Consider the following 26,019-nt stretch of genomic DNA (forward strand, 5'->3'; position numbering starts at 1 on the left):
ATGATCCTCAAAAGTAACGCTTCTGCAGGTTGTCAGGTGAACTATATTGGGGACATGCTTGGTACTGTTGCAATTTGCTGTGAAGAGTTGCCCCCCTTGTTCATGCCAGGAACATACAACTGTGGGTAGGATTACCAGGTTCAACCTGGTTATGATTCTTAAAGCTCCACAGCTATACTCACTGGGTTTGTTCTTTGTGACAGTAGCTTTATGTCAGCCCTGCTATACTCACTGGGTTTGTTCTTGGTGACACTTGCTAAACACATGTAAATTGGCTGTCAAGAGCTATGTGGGACAGTTGTGGTTTTATCTGTCAGTGTGGAAGCTGCATTTATCCTGATGCAAATAGGAAGATTGTTCCGAATACCGGTAGTGGACAAGTGTAAATCTGCACTGTAAATGGACTGGAGAGAACCTCTTGATTTGTCATGGCATTAAGGACTAAGGGAGTAGAATCTCGGATCAGGTCTATGCTGTCTCTTTAATGAACATCTCAAAATACCAACACATGCTTGACAACATAGACTGGCCCATTCTGTTGAAAGGTGGATGAAGTGTCATGGATGAAACAGCCTAAATAAATATTACTGTGTATTTCAATGTTACATGTGAAGGATGAATACCCTTGCAACACACATGGCGACCCCATCCATCTTCAACTATCCAGGATATCCTATCTCCTCTCTCTCATAATACAGAGCCAGGCCCCATTTACCATAGCTTCAGCTATCACATTGACACTCACTTTTTCTAATGCATTGCTCAGGACATCTTTACTACATGAATGGAATTTGATTTGATGGAAATTTTATGCATTGTGTTTTCTGAATCAAACTCAATTTAAAACTAGTACAATTGGGTCCTGGGGCCCGATCCACAAAGCATTCGTAACGTTACGGCCTGTCGTAACTCAATAGTTTATCATAGGGTTACGAATGTCGTAGCGCTACGAAGGTTTTGTTGAACGGGCCCCAGGTTTTTAGAAAGGAGTATGCATCTCATTCAAACCCTTTTCTGGTTTCTAACTAATTGGTCTGGACTGAACATGTCTGACATATGTTAATGGAAAAAGAAACTCATATTGACTGTTCATGGTTCTGCTTGTATTTTGCTCTGTTAATAAAATAACCCTAATTATTTCAAATATATTTTGTAATGAGGTCCACTAGACAGTTGATTTCTTAATAGGCTATACATTTTCCCAGTTTTTCAATCACTGGAAATTTCAAACCCTAAAGTTTGTTGTGTTTCCTCATGCAAATTACACTAAATGTTCTTTTCTGTAAGTACTTGATTTCATGAACTGAAATTTTTGAATTCTGTTCGAATATATTCAAATTCATCTTACATACTCTGAGTAAAGAGCAATGAGACACAGCTCCATACCTCCCTCTTTATCACAGTTGCAATTTTGATGGTTGTTTTCACACTGGAACCCCGAACATATATTGGTTTCTTCGTCAACTGTCTGAACACTATTGAAACTGAGATTTATTGTCAGTTTGGCTCAAAAGCAGGACCGATGAATTGCAATCTAGCTCGAAAACTAATAAACATAAAATACTCAACGAAACACTGATCATAATCAAAACGTCAGACCAACTCTGTGAGGTTTTTGCAGAATTTATGTCCTAAAATTAAAAAAGTTATTTAACAAACTATCATTAAAATATTGACACAGTTCATTATTTGTTACGAGGGGGGAGTGCAGAGAAAGGGACAGCCAGGTGTGCGAGAAAGGATGGAGAGGGCACAGCACAGGTTAGTGAATCAATAACTTTGTCGGCACTTGTGCACGTGCTTCTCTAACACCTGGCTGTCCCTTTCTCTGCACTCCTCCCTCGTAACAAATAGTGAACTGTGTCACAATTTTAATAATAGTTTGTTAAACAACTTTTTTTAATTTTAGGACATAAATTCTACAAAGAAATCACAGAGTTGGTCTGATGTTTTGAATACGATCAGCCTTTCATTGAGTATTATATGTTTATTAGTTTTCGAGTTAGATTGCAATTCATCGGTCCGCTTTTGAGCCAAACAGACTATAGTTAAGTGATGCTTCCATGGAAATAATGATACCCAGTCAAAGGCCAGTGTTATTAACACACAGGGAGGTTCAGGCCAACATGAGAGCTATAAGCATGAGGGTCCCAATACTGTGTATCCTGTCGAAGGCCAGTGTTATTAGCACACAGAGAGGTTCAGGCCAACATGAGAGCTATAAGCATGAGGGTCCCAATACTGTGTATCCTGTCGAAGGCCTTCAGCAGCCTCACGCCAGCACCCAGGGCGTCAATCTCAGCATCATGGGTGTGGTCAAATTCACCGACGTGGGCCGGGCCTACCAACCTGAAGTAAGATTGACAGGGTTAAAGAGGCATCCACCATATAGTTGAAATCATATTGGCTATATAAACACAGCTAAAATATAAATATGGTCACATCTTGGTAGTGAAAGGCAGCATTGTGACAAGTACCTGGCCATATTAATTTCCACAAATATATGGACAGTATTATATATACCATTCGAAGACAAATTAATAATTGACATTTAGTATGGAAGACATATTGTCATTGCTGATGATGCATATGATGAAATTCAGTGAATCCATAAGATTGGTTTGAAGACTGAACTTTGAAATTGATCGTAACACAGACACTATATACAGTTACACATACCTTCTAATTATCTCGCAGCCAGCGAATCCAGCCATTTCGGATATCAACTTAGCTTGGTAGATTTCAACATCTTCTGTGACGCTCGTCATGTGTTTAAAATATTCATCAACTGTTGGGAAGATAAATGATGCGATTTCAACATCTACTCACAGAATATATGAGTATCACATATCCATTTATCTCAGAATTGCAAGCGAATTCTTAAACTTACAAATGCCAAACATATATTACACTCCGAAATCGTTTTGGTGCTTTCCAAGGGAAAAGGACGCTGGGTCCCGATCAACGAAGCATTCGTAACATTACGACCTGTCGTAACTCTATAGTTTACTTACGAACGTCATACTCATAGCGCTACGAACGCTTTGTGAATCAGGGCCCAGATCCTTATTCGAAATAAATATCAAAACCTTCTAACGAAAACGTATCCATTTCACGGAGAGGCCCACCTGTTTTGTTGCAGATCTCGACAACCCTGTAAGCAAAGACCCTTCGGTTGTCGTTGTCCTCGGGGCAGAGGAGGTGGCAGTAGTAAGTGAAGATGTAGTTGGCCACAAGGAGCCCAAGGTCGAGGGAGCAGGGTCCAACGTAGCTGCACCCGGCGTTAGTTATCTGCCGTAAATTATGGCCATCAGAAACTATGTTCCTGCAGGTGTGTAGCAGTCACGGAACGCAACACTTTGTTATGGTCATAACATGTCTTCATATATATCTACGGGTATTATTGTCATTGTAACCCCACAAAAATAAATACACAAGTCATGTGTTAAGAGTGAGTGAGTTTGGTTTTACTCCGTTTTTAAGCAATATTCCTGCAATATCACGGCGGGGGACACCAAAAATGGGATTCACATATTGTACCCATGTGGGGAATTGAACCCGGATTTTCAGCAGACGCTTTAACCATTAGGCTACCCCACCACCCCTCATGTGTTAAGAACTGCATTCTGTTAAATATGGTCATTTAATATTTTTTGGAAGAACATATGAACCTTCGTTTAGCTGTTTACACGCGAGTGTGAGGCCAGCCCAGAAACATAATGTTTCCCCACAACTTCCATATGACGAATTTATAGCTGTTCCGAACGATTATTCTTTATGTAGTCTTTCTTCAGTCCAACTTGATAACTGTAACAGCACATTCAATATACCCGTTTCTTTCTCGGTAGCATGTCACAACATTTCACTAAGCTATTAAAGACTTATTAATTACTTTACCTTTAACAAAATCTCGATAGTTTTCTATCTACAACATCTAAGCGCTGTCACTTATAAGCCACCTGTTAATATCTATAATATGTCGCAGATACAACCTGATCCCACGTTTAGAGCGCAGGACCGGAAGTAACGAATTTTGACCGGCTCTCACCTTAGCATCTTCATCTTTGACCATAATAGAACCAGTGTGGAGATCACCGTGTACCAAAGCCTCCTTCTTCTCCAGGAATATCCGCTTCATGTCGGCGGCCGCCCGGAGCACTTCCTGGTCACCATAAAGCCAGTCAAGCCGCGCCTTTACCGCGTCGGAACACTGGTTGCTAGGGTCGCCGGGAGTGAAGGGTGACGTGAACAACAGCTGCTCGCGTAGCGTCAACGTCGACGTATTTCTGAATCCAAGTGAGTATGTTAATTGTTTTTTCATTAAGAAGTTTACCATCACAATATCTGTGTATACACGTTGACACGTGTGTCATATACGGAAATCAAGGCAGGGAGTTTTTTGTCAGTCGATAATATCAGAGAGTGCTGTGTTACGCTGCTCTTATCAATATTCCAGAAGTACCACGTCGAGTGAGTGAGGGAGTGAGTAACGCTGCTCTTATCAATATTCCAGAAGTACCACGTCGAGTGAGTGAGGGAGTGAGTAACGCTGCCCTTATCAATATTCCAGAAGTACCACGTCGTGTGAGTAAGTGAGTGAGTAACGCTGCTGTTATCAATATTCCAGTAATATCACGTCAGGGGACACCAAAAATGTACTCATATACTGTACGAAGTGGAGAATCAAACCAGGGCATTCGGTGCGACAAGAGCTCGGTGTTAACCACTAGGTTCGCCTATTTCCCGGAGGAACATTCAGGCGCGTAGCAAGCCAATTTTGTTCGTGTAAGCCCGATAGTTTGCAAATCTAGATAGTATTGAGGGCTCGCCCAACCTTTTTAGCAACAACCATGTGTAAGCACGGGCTATATTAAATAATGGTAGCCACGGCCCTGACATTGACGTACAATGTCAAAAGCTGTATATCGAAATACTACTGTTTTAGAGTATCCACTGTTTGTTTACACTTGAAGTGTACTTCATATCACGGCAGGCAATACTATAGAAATTTATAAGTCTTGTAAACGTGTACATAGTACATACAAAGGACAAAGCTCAACGTCCACCTACTGAAACTCCTTATCCAGCTGCTTAATGGCGTCCTCCCCCTATCTTGGCGACGTGGGTGTCTCTGTGTATGATGGCCACATCTCTCGCCAGTTTGAGGGCAGCGTCGTCGTCGAGATGGCCGCTGATGAGGGAGCTGCGGTAGGTTACGTAGTCTCGGAGGTCCTCGATACACACTGGCATTAGAGACATATATAACATTAACCTGAAACTGTTTAGTCTTAGCAATTGAAAAAACTGACTGACTGACTGAGTTTGGTTTTACGCCGCTTTTAGCAATATTCCAGCAACATCACGGCGGGGGGACACCAGAAATGGGCTTCACACATTGTACCCATGTGGGGATTCGAACCCGGGTCTTTGGCGTGACGAGCCAACGCTTTAACCACTAGGCTACCCCACCGCCCCGCAATTGAAAAGAATAGATCGAGGGAATATAAGGATTATATTTTCCTTTGGTACTGGAGTATGCACGATAACGCTTCTCTACATTTGGTGAAATTATTCACCCAAATATTTTCAGCACTACTTACATATGTTAGATTCCGGATCACAGAACACTGGTCTGACTGCACTGCCGGGTGCCAGACAGTCAAATTTGGTGAGAGCATTAAATTCCAGTTGAGCATCGTCTCTGTGTGGTTCTTTCTGTACATATACAATAGAAAAGGGAAGGTTAAAGGTTATTCTATACAGCCGGGGTAACAACAACGGTAACTGGAACCGAAACCGGTTATAGGAGACAAGACTGAAAGTCTATTGAATATATCGTTGCTATATGGTTACAAAATATATTTTGACTCGGTGACTTTCACAAATTTAAGTTTGCGTCTATTATCTTAAAAGAAAATCATTTTCATTGTGCAGTGAAACGTGATTGGAACTGTAACTGTAGCTTTAAATCTAAATTAAAATATTTTTTTGTATTATATGTCGACTGTTACAAATATCACCAATACTGTTACGTATCCTACCGCATCCATCGGCTTAGCACACTGAACAACGATGACGCTGCTGTCACTGCCGTCGAGGCAGACTCTGAAGACGTTGCTGCTGTCTCCGTTTTCTATTTTCAGCTTTGAAATGTCACCTGCCCACTGTAAACGAGATTTATAAACTTGAGACTAGAGTCTCATATTGTAGGTTGCTATTCTGCTCACGATACAAGTCAATTTCGAAGGCAGTTAGAGTAATTGTTGGTTAATATCCCGGATCTCCTCAATCAAAACAAGACGAGAATGAATGTTTGAACAGTTCGGGTTTACATGATACCGGTTGTATACATCTAAGGCTATTTGCATCCCTCGGGATCCCACAATCGTGTGTTTGAACCCCCTGATTCTCCCTCAAATTGATTCAGTGAGTGTGTAATTGAGTGGGTAAGGTTTTACGCCACATGTAGCAGTATTCCAGCACAAACACAAAAAATCTGTGAATGAAAATACATTATTTCCTTATTCTGAATCAAAATTGTGTTGCAAGAAGTAATACATCCATATCAAAGCAACATACGCAATGGGCAACAGTGTACAATGAGACAATCGTGCAATAACCACCTGATTAGTCCAGAAACTGACTGACTGAGTTTAGTTTTACGCCGCTTTTAGCAATATTCCAGCAATATCACGATGGGGTACACCAGAAATGGGCTTCACACTTTATACCCATGTGGGGAATCGAACACGGGTCTATGACGTGACGACCGAACGCCTTACCCACTAGGCTACCACATTGCATTATGATTCATATACCCCATATAACTGCAGTGAGGCATTAATCCATTATGTCGGCCATTTCTGGATCATATATTTGTATGTGGGGAAAATGCAGTTCATGAGCCCAATACGTCTGGAGTCACCCGTCGTAAGAGACGACTAATGGGATCGGGTTTTCAGGCCGGCTTACTTGCTTGACACATGTCATCGCATCCCAATTACGTAGATCGATGCTTATGATGTTGATCACTGGATTGTTTGGTCCAGACTCGATTATTACAGACCGCCGCCATATAGCTGGACTATTGCTGAGTGCAGCGTTAAACAACAAACAAACAACACGTCTGGTGTGGCCCATCGCAAAGTGTGTGGACAAGATGCTCCGACCTGAATGAAGTTTTACGACGCTGAAACCCTGGAGCAGCGTGACACCCGTGTGGTGACTCGAGTGAAAGAATGGCTCCTTGTCATGTAAGTTACCGTGGAGCAAAATCTTTATAGGTTTTAATTACCCGGGATTCGAAATCGACACTCTCCTACTTCCATGACTTAAAACAGACATCTCGAGTTTATAACGGACATATCACTGTTCGTATTCTTGCCTTGAAGTATAGCATAAGATTAATCTTGTCACGTACAGTAGTACATCTTTATGACACAGTCACTGCATGCCAGCGACACATTTACAAGCTGAAGGAAACGATCATACTTTCTTTTTAGTATATATTATTCTTATATTTTCCTTTTAGTATAATAACCGTGAAGGTCCGGGTTAGAATATTGATCTTCAGTAACCCGAATAACGGGATCGGTTGGTCAGGCTCGCTGACTTGGTTGACACACGTCATCGGTTCCCAATTGCGCAGATCGATGCTCATGTTGTTGATCACTGGATTGCCTGGTCCAGATTCGATTATTTACAGACCGCCGCCATATAGAGGAATATTGCTGAATGTGGCGTAAAACTAAACTCACTCCTTTTAGTATAAATAAAATTAGGTGCACGCCGTTGAAACCAGCTGAATACATTAAAGAGCAACATGAAGAGAAACTGAACACCACTAAATGAACCACCCACATTGGCTGGTCGACACCCCACCCAACCCCCTCCTGAAAATTCTTGGATCCGCTGGAGCTCATGTCGATCCAACTGTCATATGCAAATCGAAAGAAGTTAAGTACATCCGATTCTATTTCATTTAACCATAGCGATTCTGTTATGCTGAATTAACTATATCAATAGGGTAGAATCGGATATTTCTAGTCGAATACACAGGTATACGGAACCACGGGGGCTGATATGTCTACGACAATGGCACCAGTACCTGCATGCACACTGTGACTGCAATACAAAGGCAGTGGTTGCCATTACCAAGGATACGGGCATGTGCGTGACAATGGGGACATGGACTCCGTCTACAGATTTCAAGCACGGGATATTAAGATGGCAATTAAATCACTTTAATTCACTTCCCACTAATACAATAAGATTGCATACCTACCTAAGAGGTGAACATATGGTTGGACGCCAGATAAACCGTATCCCACTGGTTGGTTGTCTTCTTTCAAGACAAAATCTACCTATATACACTTGTTGTACTGTTGTGAGAACTGGTGTTATAACGTTCCTGGTAAGTCGACAAGATTCGAACTCTGAAGTCTTAAACTACTTAGTGGTGACTACCTAAGGCCAGATTATGACGGACTATTTTCCTAATCGTAATTCATTGATAAGTACTTGTGTTTCTGTCGAATCAACCATCTTTGAAGAAACTTTTGCTTTTAGAGTGTGTAATTATGTCCTTGACCTTATGTACTTCCACCACCATCGCCATGATATCTATGTGATGGGTGACACCATATATGAACTGTACGCCGGATGACGATGTATGCTCCTTGTATTATGTATCAATGTGCCGCTGCCTTCATAACAGAGACAAAATATATGCATCGTTTCGATGTCACAATGGCGCGGGTTTAGGGTGTGTAAGAAACAGATAAAGGTTCTCGTGACTGGCACGTGTCGTTAACTTATAATTGGTTGTTTCAAAATGTGTCGAATTCGCTTACGTTCGTTAGAAACCATCACTTCCGGCTTTCTTACCACACTAATCTGACACACCTTAATAAAAATGAATCACTGACCAAAACGGCAGTAAATCCAATTCAGTCACTCGATAGATATGTTTTGAAACAATTTGTATCTGACAGACATTCGTGTAGCAATGTATGCTTATCATGAGACTTGCTTATCATGAGACTTGCACAAGTCTCTAAGGTACAACTTACGAGTTTAAATGATAATTTCTAAAAAAATAAATAAATAACAGACTTGGGTCCTTAGATATCTAGACATGCCTCTTCGAAGGATAGAATTACTGTGCATCCATGGGCTCAGCATTCAGTACAGCCTTGGAGCAAGGCTAGCTTAACTATAATTAACTATACATTTTAATTTCCAAAGTCGTAAGAGATATTACTTTCAAGAAATACTTTTATGATAATAATGAGCGAATTGGGAACATATTACTACCGGTAGTGAAGTTTGACAGGAGATATTATGATCGTCAACAACAGATAGGGTTAAGTTGGGGTTTAGTTGAGTTGAGTTTTACGTCACATCGGCATTATTCCAGCCATACAGCGACGAGATCAAGTCTGAATTTAGTCACATTTTGAGCAAAAGGTACAAATGAGTTTTATTTTGAAAACATAAATATTCATTACATTATTATTCAAAAACAGAAAATGTCGTAGCACCAAATTCAAAAGCAGGCAATTTGTTATTCACATTACAGAGCTACAACGTATGGTACAGTTCAACTTCCCTCAGGTAGCTAACAATGAGATGCCCGCTGACGCGGGAAAACAGGTCTTTCCGATTTATCGTTTCATAATGCGAGTCCCTTGCAGTCGAAAAGTCCACGCAGTCAAGCAGTATATGCTTGATGGTGAACACTCCATCGCAAGAGACACACATAGGAGGTCCATCTACGAGACGTTTCAAACTTGACAACTTTGGGTTCAGTAATGCGTAATACCGCCACGATTTTCCGAACATACATTCACTCTACGAGGCATACGGCGTTTGAGGCATACTGCAAACTGAAGGAGTCTGTCCCACTCTTACGTCAAGGTCAGGTAACATGTAGGCGGACAATGACGCCGACGCCCAAGTTTCCCTATCATGTAGAAGGTGTCAGTTGGGGGAAGGTCATGGCTCATTTGCTGGCTGTGATCATGCTTGTTGTAACGGGATCGGGTGGTCAGACTCGCTGACACGTCAACGAATCCCAAAGGTGTAAATCGATGCTCATGACGTCAGTCACTGGATTATCTGATCCAGACTAATTGTTTTATAGATCGCCGTCATACATTGGAATACTGCAGTATGCGGCGACATTAAAAGTGCAACAATAAACAAACTAACGTCGAGTGACCCTTCGCTGAACGATATAGAGTAGGATTCTCTCGAACAAACTGATGCCACCACACCATAACCGATAAATCTATCTAAATCTATCCAGATTTGGCTGGACGGGGTCTTTTTGGACGTCGCCGCGACCACGCCCATCATGGAGGTGCAAATTGACTCGGGCTCATCTGAAACCATGAGACGTAACCATTGTCGACTATCCCGCCTTCGACGCTGTGGACATCACTGACGCCTGTTAGCAACGTGTAAATAGCGACACAGCACGTGGCGTTCTACCATGGAAATGAACGTCATGTGGCATATTTCAGGGGTTTTTTTCATTTCAAATTTGAATCGCCGTTTATACCTGGTTTCAGATCAATCGATTCAGTATTCTTCCCGTTGTTCTTAGACGGTCTCAACGGCGTCTATCGTCTGCAATTCGGGTTTGTTCGTACACCTGTTCCATGGTCTACTAAACACTGAACGTGGTGACCACGCTTGCCTCTACTTGTTTACAGCATGCCACCCCCCCAAAAAAACCCAACAACAAACAAACAACCCAACAACACATGATGACTCTCCGCATGTTGCAGACGCCGCATGACTAATATAATCAAGTAAATCACAGCTTCATGATATGCGGAATGAAGAAGTCGACATATATAATGGTCCACAGAGACTAACTAACCTTCCTTGAAATTGCCAAAATCTGTCATGACACCCTACGCAAGTTTGTAGCACTACTGTAGGTGGCACTTGCAACTTGTCCTAGGAAACTTATCTTCGTTCTAATAATTTGCATTCAATGATGTTTCATGATACCTGCTTTATATGCTAGGCATATTTTGTATCGACATCTGTACAGCTACAGACCTATGGCATGCTGCTAAATATAAGTACGAACACTATATGAGTGATTGAATTTAGTAATACGCCGTTTTTAGCAATATTCCGGCAATACCACGGCGGGGGACACCAGAAATGGGCTTCACACATTGTGCCAATGTGGGGAATCGAACCAGGGTCTTCGGCGTGACGAGCGAAAGCCTTAACCACTAGGCTAGCCTAGCCCATCGCCCCCCAACAATATATGTATGTAGGCGATTGATAATTTGCCCGTTTGCAGTCACCCTATTGTCTAAGAAACAGGATTCAGTTGGAACTTCATTCGCTCTTGTTATTGAACAATTGACATGACTTAAAATGTATTAATGTGAGCAGAATTCAAGAATATTGTAAGGAGGCTATATAATGCCAAAGCTGGCTAAATACAATGTATATTCTCACAAAGTATTTATGATCTTATAACACTCGCGTGACAACCTGTTAACAACTTCTCCCGACGCTCTCATCGCAAGTTTTCAATTATTCGATATTTATTAGTGAAGTTAGTTCCTGTTAGTATTTTACAGTGTGTAATACTATATAGCGTACGGTCAATAAACGGTGATATCTTCAACAGGTGAGTAACAAAAATAGATACGACTTTTATGTGTAATAATGATGTCACTCGCCCAAAACATTGCTCGCGTAACAAAACATCCTTGTATTGCATGATGACGTCACACATGTTGACGTCCAGTTTTCATCCCGCCACGATTGCCATTGTAAAATACAAGGAGAGGCTGTGACATGGGACATTGTGAAGAATGTTTAATCTTAGGTATTCCACTAGTAGAGGGGATATACAAAAATATAAAAAATAAATCTCCAAAGAGCAATAAATGTCTTTAAAATAGCAAGTAGTGAGAAACAATCACCAAATAGAATCGCTATCCACATTTTGTTCAGAAGAACAAATACTCAGTTTGCTATGGCCTAAAGAGATAGTTTACAAAACGGACCAAGTATACAACTGCTTCAATGATTTTATACCTTCTCATATATCAGAGCTATCATCTCGTATGTGGGCGTGCTAATGGCGGCTGCATGATCGTGTCATAAGCAGTCCATGGATGGAAATTACTCAAGATCATCCTCTAGCACGGTCTAGCGATATTATAGAAATACAATCAAAATGTATGAGTATCCCACTGGTTGGTTGTCTTCTTTCAAGACAAAATCTACCAACACTTCTTGTAATGTTGTGAGAACTGGTGTTATAACGTTCCTGGTAAGTCGACAAGATTCGAACTCTGAAGTCTTTAACTACTTAGAGGTGACTACCTAAGGCCAGATTATGACGGACTATTTTCCTAATCGTAATTCATTGATAAGTTCTCGTGTTACTGTCGAATCAACCATCTTTGAAGAAACGTTTTGCTTTTAGAGTGTGTAATATATATATGTCCTTGACCTTATTTACTTTCACCACCATCGCCATGATATCTATGTGATGGGTGACACCATATATGAACTGTACGCCGGATGACAAGCATGCTGGCCATGATCATGCTTGTCGTAACGGGATCGGGTGGTCAGACTCGCTAACACGTCAACGAATCCCAAAGGTGTAAATCGATGTTCATGACGTCAGTCACTGGATTATCTGATCCAGACTAATTGTTTTATAGATCGCCGTCATACATTGGAATACTGAAGTATGCGGCGACATTAAAAGTGCAACAATAAACAAACTAACGTCGAGTGACCCTTCGCTGAACGATATAGAGTAGGATTCTCTCGAACAAACTGATGCCACCCACACCATAACCGATAAACCGCTAAATCTATCCAGCTTTGGCTGGACGGGGTCTTTTTGGACGTCGCCGCGACCACGCCCATCATGGAGGTGCAAATGGACACGGGCTCATCTGAAACCATGACACGTAACCATCGTCGACTATCCCGCCTTCGACGCTGTGGACATCACTGACGCCTGTTAGCAACGTGTAACTAGCGACACAGTACGTGGCGTTCAACCATGGAAATGAAAGTCATGTGGTATATTTCTGATTTTTTTTTCCATTTAATTTGAATCGCCGTTTATACCTGGTTTCAGATCAATCGATTCAGTATTCTTCCCGTTGTTCTTAGACGGTCTCAACGGCGTCTATCGTCTGCAATTCGGGTTTGTTCGTACACCTGTTCCATGGTCTGCTAAACACTGAACGTGATGACCACGCTTGCCTCTACTTGCTTACATCATGCAAAAAAACCCACCCCAAAACATGATGACTCTCCACATGTTGCAGACGCCGCATGACTAATATAATCAAGTAAATCACAGCTACATGATATGCGGAATGAAGAAGTCGACAGATATAATGGTCCACAGAGACTAACTAACCTTCCTTGAAATTGCCAAAATCTGTCATGACACCCTACGCAAGTTTGTAGCACTACTGTAGGTGGCAACTTGTCCTAGGAAACTTATCTTCGTTCTAATAATTTGCATTCAATGATATTTCATGATCCCTGCTTTATATGCTAGGCATATTTTGTATCGACATCTGTACAGCTACAGACCTATAGAATGCTGCTAAATATAAGTACGAACACTATATGAGAGATTGAATTTAGTAATACGCCGTTTTTAGCAATATTCCGGCAATACCACGGCGGGGGACACCAGAAATGGGCTTCACACATTGTGCGCATGTGGGGAATCGAACCGGTCTTCGGCGTGACGAGCGAAAGCCTTAACCACTAGGCTAGGCTACCCCATGGCCCCCGAACAATATATGTATGTAGGCGATTGATAATTTGCCCGTTTGGAGTCACCCCATTGTCTAAGAAACAGGATTCAGTTGGAACTTCATTCGCTCTTGTTATTGAACAACTGACATGACTTAAAATGTATATTTATGTGAGCAGAATTCAAGAATATCGTAAAGAGGCTATATAATGCCAAAGCTGGCTAAATACAATGTATATTCTCACAAAGCATTTATGATCTTATAACACTCGCGTGACAACCTCTGTTGACAACTTCTCCCTGCGCTCTCATCTCAAGTTTTCAATTATTCGATATTTATTAGTGAAGTTAGTTCCTGTTAGTATTTTACAGTGTGTAATACTATATAGCGTACGGTCAATAAACGGTGATATCTTCAACCTGCGAGTAACAAAAATAGATACGACTTTTATGTGTAATAATGATGTCACTCGCCCAAAACATTGCTCGCGTAACAAAATATCCTTGTATTGCATAATTACGTCACAAAAGTAATGACGTCACACAAGTGTTGACGTCCAGTTTTCATCCCGCAACGATTGACATTGTAAAATACAAGGCGAGGCTGTGACATGGGACATTGTGAAGAATGTTTAATCTTAGGTATTCCACTAGTAGAGGGGATAAATAAAAAATATATACAAAATAAATCTCCAAAGAGCAATAAATGTCTTTGAAAAAGCAAGTAGTGAGAAACAATCACCAAATAGAATCGCTATCCACCTTTTTTTCAGAAGAACAAATACTCAGTTTGCTATGGCCTAAAGAGATAGTTTACAAAACGGACCAAGTATACAACTGCTTCAATGATTTTATACCAACTCATATATCAGAGCTATCATCTCGTATGTGGGCGTGCTAATGGCGGCTGCATGATCGTGTCATAAGCAGTCCATGGGTGGAAATTACTCAAGATCATCCTCTAGCACGGTCTGGCGATATTATAGAAATACAATCAAAATGTATGAATTTCTACTATTTACAAACCACGTCCGGGCTAGCGCTGCTTTTGATCCCTACTTTGTACCACGCGACTACACTCTCTACAGCAGACAATCATTCACACATAATGTGTTTAAGCAGCTGTGTCTCACACACCACACAAACAACCAGTGATTTGCCTTACTGTAATTAACAACCTGTTCATCAAATGAAATATTGCACCAGTCATTGTACATGTCAAGCTGAGCTCATAACACCACACTGATTAATTTCCAAGTTGATCACATGTAATTCTAACGTGGAGATAATGTGCACCATTCATCGGTCTCGAGATCGATTGGCCAGTTGTAAACATATCGAACGGATTCTTGTCTTTTTCTCACTGCCAGTGTGATATATATCACTGCACTGCTGGTTAAGACAGTTGAGCTACTAATTACACCCTGTAGCGTATACATACATTACAAAGACGCCTTCACAAGTAGTAATCAAAAGAAATTTTGAGTATAGGAAATGCAATGTATTTTCCGGGTGATTATCCCAACACATAAGTGGTTAACAAGATGTTTCTCAAACTCATACCTGTAATTGTTCCAAATGTGAATATTTCGTGACAACTTTCATCACGCTCTCTCGTATCTCGGATGAATCACATGGCGCGTTGGAATGAGCCATTCTGTACAGCGATCCCCTCCAACTGGACTAGCTAATCCGACACGGTCTGTTTTTAAATCGTGGGCCACACATCCAATTTAAATGTCCTCATGAGTCGACTCCCTATCGCGACGTCATTGTCGAGTACGTCCTCGTGGTAGCCGTCACATAGACGAGTGTCTGCGTTTGTGACAGATTTAAGACTCCATTTACCGCAGTTTCGTTGTTGCTTTATGAGAGGAGTTAAAATGGGTAAACAAAGCGGGGTGACCCAGTTTAGGGCGCAGATTGGGTAAGGGAGGTAACTCGTCAAATCCTGTAGTTTACAACGATCGTGATATGTTTACGCGTTCGATCCACATACAACATACTAAGTAACATTAAAAGGAATTTTTCCTTATGAACTCTCAGATAATTTTCTACTTACGAAGACGTGTTTAAGTTGACACCGGTAAGCAAGTTCATCTGTATTTGAACTCAAAGCTCTGTATCAACAATTTTCGTGATTGTCTGGGGGGTCGTTTGTTATGTTAGGTAGGATTGGTTGGGGTGTTAGCACTTTTTCAATTTATAACACAGAAGATCCGAACCCCTTCCCAATCGTTGCTCAGTGGCTAGCATATGAAGAAGGGTTGCACTGATCACCACATTTTTCAGCCACATCACAGGTTCAACTGCTCCTAGCACAACTAATGGACACAACTTTGCAAAGCGTGCTGCGACAACTTGATCGAATGGACAATCCGTGGTTTGAGGGGAGCGCCATGTCAAAACATTTGAATTAGTTACACATTTCTGTTTCACGATTTTTCCAAACACATATTTCAACAGACCCATGGACTGAAAGCAGTAACAAGGGAACAAGGACAAGAACAACACGTGCAGTTTTACGAATGATTGTTCTTTATCAGTGGCATAGCAGAATGAACAGCCAGTCTTTACACAATGTCATGAAAAAAGACCACCAGTGACTACAAATACTGTCAGCATGTATTCATAGTTACCCGGCTAGCGTCTTGGTAATATGGGATGGTATGGTCTGTTATTCATATTTCGTACCTGAGATATTTAACCAATCAAAAGTCTTCTCATTATCTAAAGGGTAATAAATTAGAAATCCCTGAGATTATTGTTCTAGCATCCTGAAGGGTAATCTGTATACCATTCGTCTAGGAGACCATTCAGGCCAACATGAGCGCTATAAGCATGAGGGTCCCGATACTGTGTATCCTGCCATAGGCCTTCAGCAGCCTCACCCCAGCACCCAGGGCGTCAAGCTCTGCCTGGGGGGTAGTGTCGAACTCCGTCACGTGAGCTGCACCTATCAACCTGGGATGAAAACATACTTTTATGAATTAATATGTAAGAAGCAAATACAGGGTTATTGTCCCTGCATCTATACTGTGTTTTCCAACCACCTCATATAACTCGAATATTGCTGTGCGGCGTTAAACAACAAGCAAACACACATACCTTCTGACAATTTCGCAGCCAGCAAATCCTGCCACCTCTGACACGAAGTTAGCCTGGTAGGTCTCCTTGTCCACATCAAAGCTTGTCATATGTTCCAAATACTCAGTAACTGCATGGGCAAGGCAGATTATAGGTTAGGTGACAATATCAGTTTGTTATGGCATTCTAGGGGCGGTGGGGTAGCCTAGTGGTTAAAGCGTCCGCTCGTCACGACGAAGGCCCGGGTTCGATTCCCCCACATGGGTACAATATGTGAAGCCCATTTCTGGTGTCCTCCGCCGTGATATTGCTGGAATATTGCAAAAGAGCGGCGTAAAACCATACTCACTCACTATTATGGCATTCTAACCAGCTACAGCATCATTTCTTAGCAACTAAATAGGCTTCATGTTTGAAAGGTAATACATATGTATTCTCTATTGTCATGCTACAGTAAGTGGCAGAGCGTGTCCAGCTGCCCCATACAATGGCTAGCATTACCTGCTGGATAAATTACATCGTAAAATATAGGTGATACACAAGTTAGTTTTGAATTGCCTCAATTAAGAATCTGTCACATGACCAGTGTTTAAAGCAAATTAGTAAACTGAGTGTTTCATTCCACAGCTTCATCCGAGTGATCCACACAGATAGGACCTTGAACTGACAGGAAAGAGTATGAATTTGTCAGTATAGGAGACACTGACGCACGACGATAATTAATATTCCTGCCTATAATAAACGATTTTACCAGGCATACCAGTGACGAAAGTAGTGACTGGTCCACGCTGTTAGGAACAAAAAAAAGAATGACACCAAAACTGTTTTCCATGGATTTGTATTGTTGAAACCATCACCTGTTTTGTTGCAGATCTCAACCACCCTGTAAGCAAAGACCCTGTGGTTGTCGTTGTCCTCAGGCTGCAGGAGGTGGCAGTAGTAGACGAAGATGTAGTTAGCAACAAGGAGACCAATGTCAAAGGCGCAAGGGCCCACGTAGCAGAACTCACTGTCGAACACCTTACAAACCGAAAGTAGGTTACAGGTAACTATATATCTATACTTTCCTGGACATATAATTATCAAGTTCGGTCAGATGGTCGCTTGAATAATACACATATTAAATATAGTGAGTGACTGTTGTTTATCGCCGCATGCAGTCTGAACCAGCCAACCCAGTGCCCGCTAGTATTATGGGATGCCAGCCACGGTGTACGGCCAAGATCAAACAAGGCATTGTGCCTGACAAGAAAACAAGGCATTGTGCCTGACGATAAAATAGTTTACTGGTGACCATTTCTAACCAAGGGGAGAGTAATATGAAATGGACACTATTGCAAAAGGCAATATTTGAGAGTATAAATAATATTACAAAACCCCAAAATAAACCCACCTGAACAAATGGCCCGTCATTGTTCGGTGTTTATCAAAATGGATATTTCTTGCAAGGCGCGCTTTGCAATGTTTGTTAATACTGTATAAGTAAGTTATATTCATTAGCATCGGAATTGCAGTTATCTTCGTTAATGAATTATCAATCTAATTCAAAGGGCGAGGGTTATTAAGATTGAAGCGTTGGCGATCCCATTATTGGGTGTTCCCCTCGAAACAAACATTCATACTAAGATATTGTGGGAACCCTGCTAAAAGTGCAATACAATGTATTAAACAAACTTTATGGATAACGACTTTTTTTATTTCGTGAGTGCGAAGTTTCCATACAGAGTCTTGTACCGTTGTCAATCGAAATCGCACTCACGAAATAAACGAAGTTGTTATCCAGAAAGTTTGTTCAATATTGTACGCCCCAACTTCTAAAATGACACTCAAAGGTGTTATGCTAAAAGTGATGTAAAAGTCGATTGTCTCACCTTGGCGTCTTTGTCTTTGACCATGATGGAGCCAGTGTGGAGATCACCGTGTACCAAAGCTTCCTTCTTCTCCAGGAAGATCTTCTTCATGTGGGCGGCTGCCCGGAGCACCTCCTGGTCCCCGTGTACCCAATCCAGCTTCGCCTTCAAGAACGGGGAGCACCTGTTGGTCGGGTCATCTGGCGAGAAAGGTCCCGTAAATATATACCTCTCGGTCAGCTCTACCATTTCGTGGTTCCTGAAACCAGTTCATGTCAATCTGTATTTCTTTTGAAGACGTATAGGGTCAAACCTTGCTCTATTTTCCGTTCTTTAGTATAGGGAGAATGAGAGGAAGTGAGCAACACACAACCATCAGTGAGATGGAGGGAGTTGAGTGAAGGTGTTCCTCTTTTGGGTATGAACACTCCAACCACTTGACAACCCTAACGCCCCAAGAACAGCAATGTTATCCCATTGAAATAAACTACACAAACACACATATATAGCAAAAGTGGTCCCCATAGGACCAGACCTACTGAAACTCCTTATCCAGCTGCTTAATGGCGTCCTCCCCTATCTTGGCGACGTGGGTGTCTCTGTGTATGATGGCCACGTCTCTCGCCAGTTTGAGGGCAGCGTCGTCGTTGAGATGGCCGCTGATGAGGGAGCTGCGGTAGATGACGTAGTTGCGGAGGTCCTCCATACACACTGGTGTCATTCATATTAAACTGTTTCAGTGTGTTCAATATAACATATACTGTCCATAGCATTTACCTTACACGAGTTACTCAATGTCTTCGACTTACACCCTGAAACACCGTTGTGAGGAGGTTGAAGGTACATCAGTAAACACTTACAACTATCCTTGATTACGAATAAAGAAAGAATGCGAAGCGACCAAGCTTTACTTCCAGACAAGGTGTTTGACTGTATGCATCAACACGTTTCGAGTCTGGACTAGCTATTCCCGTGATCAACATGTGTCAACCAAGTCAGCAAGCCTGACCCTCCGATCCCGTCAGTCGCCTCTTGCGACAAGCATGGGTTACTGAAGACCGTGAATTTAAACACCGGTAGATAACTTTGAAGGAGTAGTTTGTTCACTTTACACTTGGTGGTCAACTTACTGACTCTCAAAGAGCTGTCGTAGAAGATTGGTTTGGGTACACTCCCTGGAGCAATACTGTGGAACTTGAACTGAGCCTTGTATTCAAGTTCTCCCCTCTCTTCGTGGAGCGGGAAATCTTTCCCCAAACACTGCAAAAGTGGAAAGCGATCTAAGGAGAATACTTTCAACAACGTCATTTCTAACCAATCACACGAAAGTCAGATCTCAGTTCTCGTTACCGCTGAACACAGATCCAAGGCCATCCAATCAAAGGTCACGTAGAACATCCTTCCGACCAATCAGAGCGTCGCTTACTAGATCCGGAAAGTGTATGTCCGAATATGTTTTCTAGCCATGGACCCTCGAAAAGGTTAACACGGGGTATTCCAAACAACAAGTAGGCAGTACGGTTGATTCCATCGATATAATCGTATCTCCCCCCCATGATAGGATAAACCGTTAACACGAAAACTCACAGTAGCTCTTGAGGGGTACAGTCATACAATCTCCGCCATCTGTATTCCGGGGTTTTCTGTTGTTCACTATGTTTTTAAATTGTGGATAGAGACCTACGTCAAATACTTAGCGCGGCATGACGTTACGTATAGATTATCCTTGATCTGATGCCCGATTTGAGTGATACGAGATGAGATGAGAAAATATACCTTTTTTGTCCAGGTAAGCGAAACTGATTTAGATAAAATAGCCGTTGTAGATGGTGATTATACACATCAGATGGAATCTGCATACTCCATGACAATGTCGTTCAGCATGCCTGAGATGATAACCTCGGATACATTGGTTGGTTTGTGGTTTAACGCCGCACTCAGCAATATTCCAGCTATATAGCGGCGGTCTGTAAATAATCGAGTCTGGACCAGACAATGCAGTGATGAACAGCATAAGCATCGATCTAAGCAACTGGGATACTATGACATGTATCAACTAAGTCAGCGAGCCTGACCACCCGATCCCGTTAGTCGCCTGTTTAGACAAGCATTACTTAAGCAATACTGAAGATCAATTCTAACCCGGATCTTCACTGGTACACTCTCCATGACAATGTCATGCAGCATGCTTACGATGCTAACCTCAGATACAACGGCAAATGCATGGTAACTCACTTTGATATATGGCGGCGCGTGTTTCACTACAACGCTGTTACTCGGATCCTCACTCGGGAAAGCTCGGAACACATCGTTCAGGTTTCCGTCACCGACCTCCGATACCTTCACACTGGATATACATTCTGCCCACTGTAATGTAGACGTGGTCATTGTTTTCATATTTACATGGTAGTGCAACAAACATTCATAATGTTCAATACAACGGATCCGTATGAACCGTACTCGACTATCCAGCGTTATGTATGATGCATGGAACTGACCCATTCACCGACATGGCTTCGTATTGAGCCCTGTTTGAATTGCACGACGTCGACACTACAAATGACCTTCCAGTGAATGTTTCTCTCATTGATGAGCAAAAGAAATTCTGCTAAGTATAGGTACAGTGGTGGTAATGACGTCACTTCCGCAGCGTAACTATGGTGGCAAATGGATCCAGTGTATTTAGAAGATATTTCCCTGGATAATGGAGGATGATCAAAGTTGTGCGAGGATACAGAAAAACTACGACAGTGTTCACTTTTATAGTGAGTGAGTTCACTTTTTTTACATATTTCAACATGGTTACTGCCAGTATGTGGAGTAATTCCTCATAAAAATTTCGTGACACGTGGAGGGCACTGGGGTATTACTTTCGTTAAAGCGCTCGCTTATAAAGACGTTGGACCGGGGTCGATTCCCCACATAGGAACAATGTTTGAAGCCTATTTCTGGTTTCCCCTTCCATGCTGGGATGGTGATAAAACAGCGTAAAATTATTTCACTCACTTACTGACCAGTAGTGATAAGTCGCATAGTATTTAAGAAATACACTTCACTCTACCACCATGTATAGTGTATTCTAAGATGCCTAGCTGTTAGAACAATCGAAAAAAAAAATACATTATGAGACAATAAAGGTATAGTTTTTTGATGACGTAACAATTGAATGACGTTAACCCGTCACTGCGCCATTCTAGTGTGCCCCCCTCGTAATCGAATTATTTTACATTACGTCACAATGTAAGTGACGTCACGGTGCATGTCAGTTGTCATCGCCTCGTACGGCCTCCTACAGTAAACTACTCCGTTGCATCCGGTTTCTTGGTTTGCAGTTGCTTCACGCAGCTAACATCACTGGTGGAAACATTACGTTTATGTTTTACGGCGGTTAAAATGTGTCAATTCGACTCACAAGTTTTCGGCGACACGGTAACGTTCGCAATGTTTACATTCCCACAATGCAATCGTGGAATGTCGCTTGACTACTCCGCTTCATCTGGATGTACTGATCTAAACTTACGTTGGTAGAAGAAATGCGACGTTGATATTGCCCCATATGGTTTACTTTAATGACAGATGTAATTAAAATAATTCAGAGAAGATATTTAATCCGAACGTAAACCGTCATCAAACTGTTATCATTTGTTTTTTTCTGGTAACGTTCGTCTTAACGTAGGGGGGCAGACACATCAATAGAACAGCGCACCAGTTAGCCCTGTGCGAGGATTCTTAATTTAGGTCACCGACACCGTCATTTGTTTTCTGCCTTAAATTAATCGTAATTATCCTTAGAAAGTATTAAATTTAGCATCTTAGAAAAGATGTGCTTTGATGTTATAATAGTTCAGGGCAAAACTATACTTTATTACAAAACACATTGGGGTAGAGCGAACTTTATTTCTTAAATAAAACACACTTTTGCCCTGAACCATTATAGTTAAAGCACGAGGACGCTTGATGCCAAATTTAATACTTTCTAAAGATAATTACGATCAATTTAAGGCAGAAAACAAACGACGGTGTCGGTGACCTAAATTAAGAATCCTCGCACAGGGCTTACTGGCGCGCTGTTCTATTGATGTGTCTGCCCCCTACGTTAAGACGAACGTTACCAGAAAAAAACAATGATAACAGTTTCATGACGGTTTACGTTCGGATTAAATATCTTCTCTGAATTATTTTAATTACATCTGTCATTAACGTAAACCATATGGGGCAATATGAACGTTGCATTTCTACTACCAGCGTAAGTTTAGATCAGTACATCAAGAGGAAGTTGAGTAGTCAAGCGACATTCCACAATTGCATTGTGGGAATGTAAACATTACGAACGTTACCGTGTCGCTGAAAACTTGTGAGTCGAAATGACACATTTTAACCGTCGTAAAACATAAACGTAATGTTTCCACCAGTGATGTTAGCTGCGTGGAGCAACAGCAAACCAAGAAACTGGATGCAACGGTGTAGTTTACTGTAGGAGGCCGTACGAGGCGATGACAACTGACATGCATCGTGACGTCGCTTACATTGTGACGTAATGTAAAATAATTCGATTACGAGGGGGGCACACTAGAATGGCGCGGTGACGGGATAACGTCATTCAATTGTTACGTCATCAAAAAACTGTACCTTTATTGTCTGATAATGTATTTTTTTTTCGATTGTTCTAACCGCTAGGCATCTTAGAACCTATGTTATGTACTGACCATCACGCCCTGTTTGTGTGATCTGTGAAGGTTATACAACAACCCGAGGGTGTCTTATCAGGACACGTCACTGGCAAGCATGACGAGAGCCATTGGCCGAGTAAATAATACGGGGGCAATCTGACTGCCCATCCGTAATGTTTGTAATATTAAAAACAAACAAATAAACAAACAAAAAACACACACGAAAAACAGAAGGGGTTTTGAAAGACAAGTTGGGCAGTTTGTACATAATCTGAAATCTTTGTTTACTCAGAGACCATATACCGATATATGGTCTCTGGTTTACTTTAAATGAAATATAGTACACATTTTTACAGTTTTAGTACACTAGGTTTGTAAAAGAACATAAGCTTGTTCTACCACTTGCAGATGTAGACAGGGAGATATCTCTAGCGGGCGGCCGATAGGGATATGGTGACGGTTAGAAATAGCTGATAATAAGGAATGATCGTGCATGTTTACCACCGCTGTCGACTAACAGACCCGTCTGAAAGAGGTAACTGTTATAGTGACCTACTTGCAGCTCGGCCAGGTGAGAGTGTTTCTTCAGGGCTTTTAAAACCTTGCCCTGTGTGTCCGTTTGCGACACCTCCTCGTCAGCCATTGTCACACCACACACCACTGTGCAGGTACAGCACCGTATATTATTTCTCACTGGTCTCACTTTACCCGGGGTCAGGGGTTAAATGTTGAGCAAGGTCACGACATGGTGCTCACTGCTCTTGTCTGTAGACCAAAGGTAAGTCGATATTTGAAAGTCGCAGCTGAATATTAATGTGGTAATGCGATACAGAGGTCTCTGTTAATGTACTTATTAACACGTGCCTTCTAATAATTATCCACTAATGTACATCCGGTGAGAGGATCGCCATGTCGCAACACAGCTGACTGGACGCCTGTCTACTAGAGATCTGGTTATTAGCGAATATGTAGCCGCGCACAACGGCAGTAATAACCACTATAAACGATAAGAGGAGAGTTCGCAGAAGTATAGAGTTATGTCCCTTAGCTAAATCACCCCACTATGATAGGTAATACATTGTCATATTATAACAGTTTTAGCTAAAACCAAACGGTTTAATAGTGGTAATAGCCACATTGGTGAATAATACTAATGACCCATCAACATATGTAGAAGCCTATTTCCTTTATTTTGCCGAGCCTACTTTATCTCTCGAGTAGGCATCTATTTATAATCGAGCGGAAGGTCGCAGGTTCGATCCCCGACCGCGTCATACCAAAAGACGTTTAAATATGGTAGTTGTTGGTCCCTGCCTGGCGCTCGGCATTAATGGGTACAACAAGGACTGGTCGGCTCGGAGTCTGAGTGGGGTATTCATAGGGTATTCATGCTTCACTGCGGCATGGTATCTCAGTGGGCTGGCACTATAAAGCCAGTTTAAGTCTGGGCTAGTACAAGCAGCCGCACATACACATACACACGCATGCACGTCGTCATATGAACGAAATATTCTCAAGCACGACGTAAAACCCAATTTCACCTCACCTCACCTATTTATAATCCATTTTAACATTTATATCCGCTGATCGTAGATTACCCGATATCCCCACTGATACCAAATATCGTTATTCTGTAAATTCATGCACTATAGATTAAGAAACAATCGCGTTATTATAAAGAAACAATACAAAACGTTACCGGGCAACAGTCCGTACATGAACACGATGTGAAACAATGAACAACAAAGCAATGTGATATAATTAACAATTGTATTCTAAAATTTAAGTTTACAAATTAAAACAAATCACAGCAAGAGTTTTACAGTGGCAGTGCAAAATAGAGTGGCAGTACAAACTGAAAGGCAGTATAAAACATAAGCAGTGATCATAGCAATAGGGATGGCAATAGTCACCTCTCTGCAGCAATGGTCAGTATCCAAGGTAATAATAATCTGGACCCGTTCCCGAAAGCGATCGTAGCGCTACGACTGTCGTAATTCTATGTTAAAGTATGGGAGTTACGATCATCTTAGCGCTTCGATCGCTTTGAGGCACGCGGCCCTGGTCCTTGTTCAACTTCAGATGTAATGTGAGATGAGAGGCAAGAATTAGCTCCCCTTACATGTGTTAGAAAATGGCCCCAGACAAACGAACAAATGATAGCTGGCATAAATGTTCTTGCCAAAAGCTGTATCCGTTGATTGACTCATCTGTGTAGATCCCGGGGCGACTAAATGGCGCTTGTGATGAGGTTCGATGATTCAGTGTCATCGAAACCTTTTACCGTGGAAGTTGCTTATAAGTCATTGATTGTCTCGTCGACTTACAAGGCAGCATGCACCCTAAACAAACGTCGCTATGATTATACTATATACACAAAGTATTGTCACACACTAACAAAATCAGTGCTAAATATTATCATGTAGAGTGACAAATATTTCAAGGCATGGTAACGATCAGCAGCCCATAAGAACAACGCACCCGACATATGCAAATGCGCCACAATACAAGAGAGGGTGGTCAGTGAGTGTGTCTACCTTGTGCATTGATGAACATACAAACAATATAATATTACCTCATGTGTAAATAACTAAACAATGTACAATTATATTATTTACTTCACGTGTAAACATAT

The 26,019-nt window shown here is 41.6% G+C and overlaps 1 protein-coding gene across 2 annotated transcripts; it reads right to left on the reverse strand.

Annotated features, from left to right (window-relative positions):
- Window positions 1–1,949: 1,949 nt before the first annotated feature.
- On the reverse strand, window positions 1,950–24,270 carry LOC124277187 (methylthioribose kinase-like). Of its 2 annotated transcripts, none has more exons than XM_046712857.1 (8): window positions 23,941–24,242; window positions 20,950–21,081; window positions 19,845–19,974; window positions 19,254–19,425; window positions 4,049–4,286; window positions 3,129–3,291; window positions 2,680–2,788; window positions 1,950–2,349 (listed from the first exon to the last, which is right to left on the reverse strand). In XM_046712857.1, exons 1-8 carry the CDS (start codon window positions 24,025–24,027, stop codon window positions 2,202–2,204), a joined length of 1,179 nt encoding a protein of 392 aa, XP_046568813.1. In that variant the 5' UTR covers window positions 24,028–24,242; the 3' UTR covers window positions 1,950–2,201. The 2 variants fall into 2 exon arrangements, with proteins under 2 accessions (XP_046568813.1, XP_046568814.1); XM_046712858.1 differs by lacking the exons at window positions 1,950–2,349; window positions 2,680–2,788; window positions 3,129–3,291; window positions 4,049–4,286 and adding exons at window positions 16,289–16,741; window positions 16,886–16,994; window positions 17,722–17,884; window positions 18,736–18,973 and having other exon boundaries at window positions 23,941–24,270.
- Between the last annotated feature and the right edge of the window lie 1,749 nt (window positions 24,271–26,019).

The sequence above is a fragment of the Haliotis rubra genome, unplaced genomic scaffold (assembly GCF_003918875.1).
Source record: "Haliotis rubra isolate DU_JTF1 unplaced genomic scaffold, ASM391887v1 Scf219, whole genome shotgun sequence".
NCBI lineage: Eukaryota > Metazoa > Mollusca > Gastropoda > Lepetellida > Haliotidae > Haliotis > Haliotis rubra.

What these genes read in the sequence shown, in the direction of transcription:
- LOC124277187 (XM_046712857.1), bottom strand. Translation starts at nt 24,027, where the DNA reads ATGGCTGACGAGGAGGTGTCGCAAACGGACACACAGGGCAAGGTTTTA. An exon ending in CAGCTGGATAAGGAGTTTCA is followed by an intron (nt 4,287 to 19,253) that starts GTAGGTCTGGTC and finishes ACTTGGATTCAG; the next exon opens with AAATACGTCGACGTTGACGC. An exon ending in CGAGATCTGCAACAAAACAG is followed by an intron (nt 2,789 to 3,128) that starts GTGGGCCTCTCC and finishes TCTTCCCAACAG; the next exon opens with TTGATGAATATTTTAAACAC.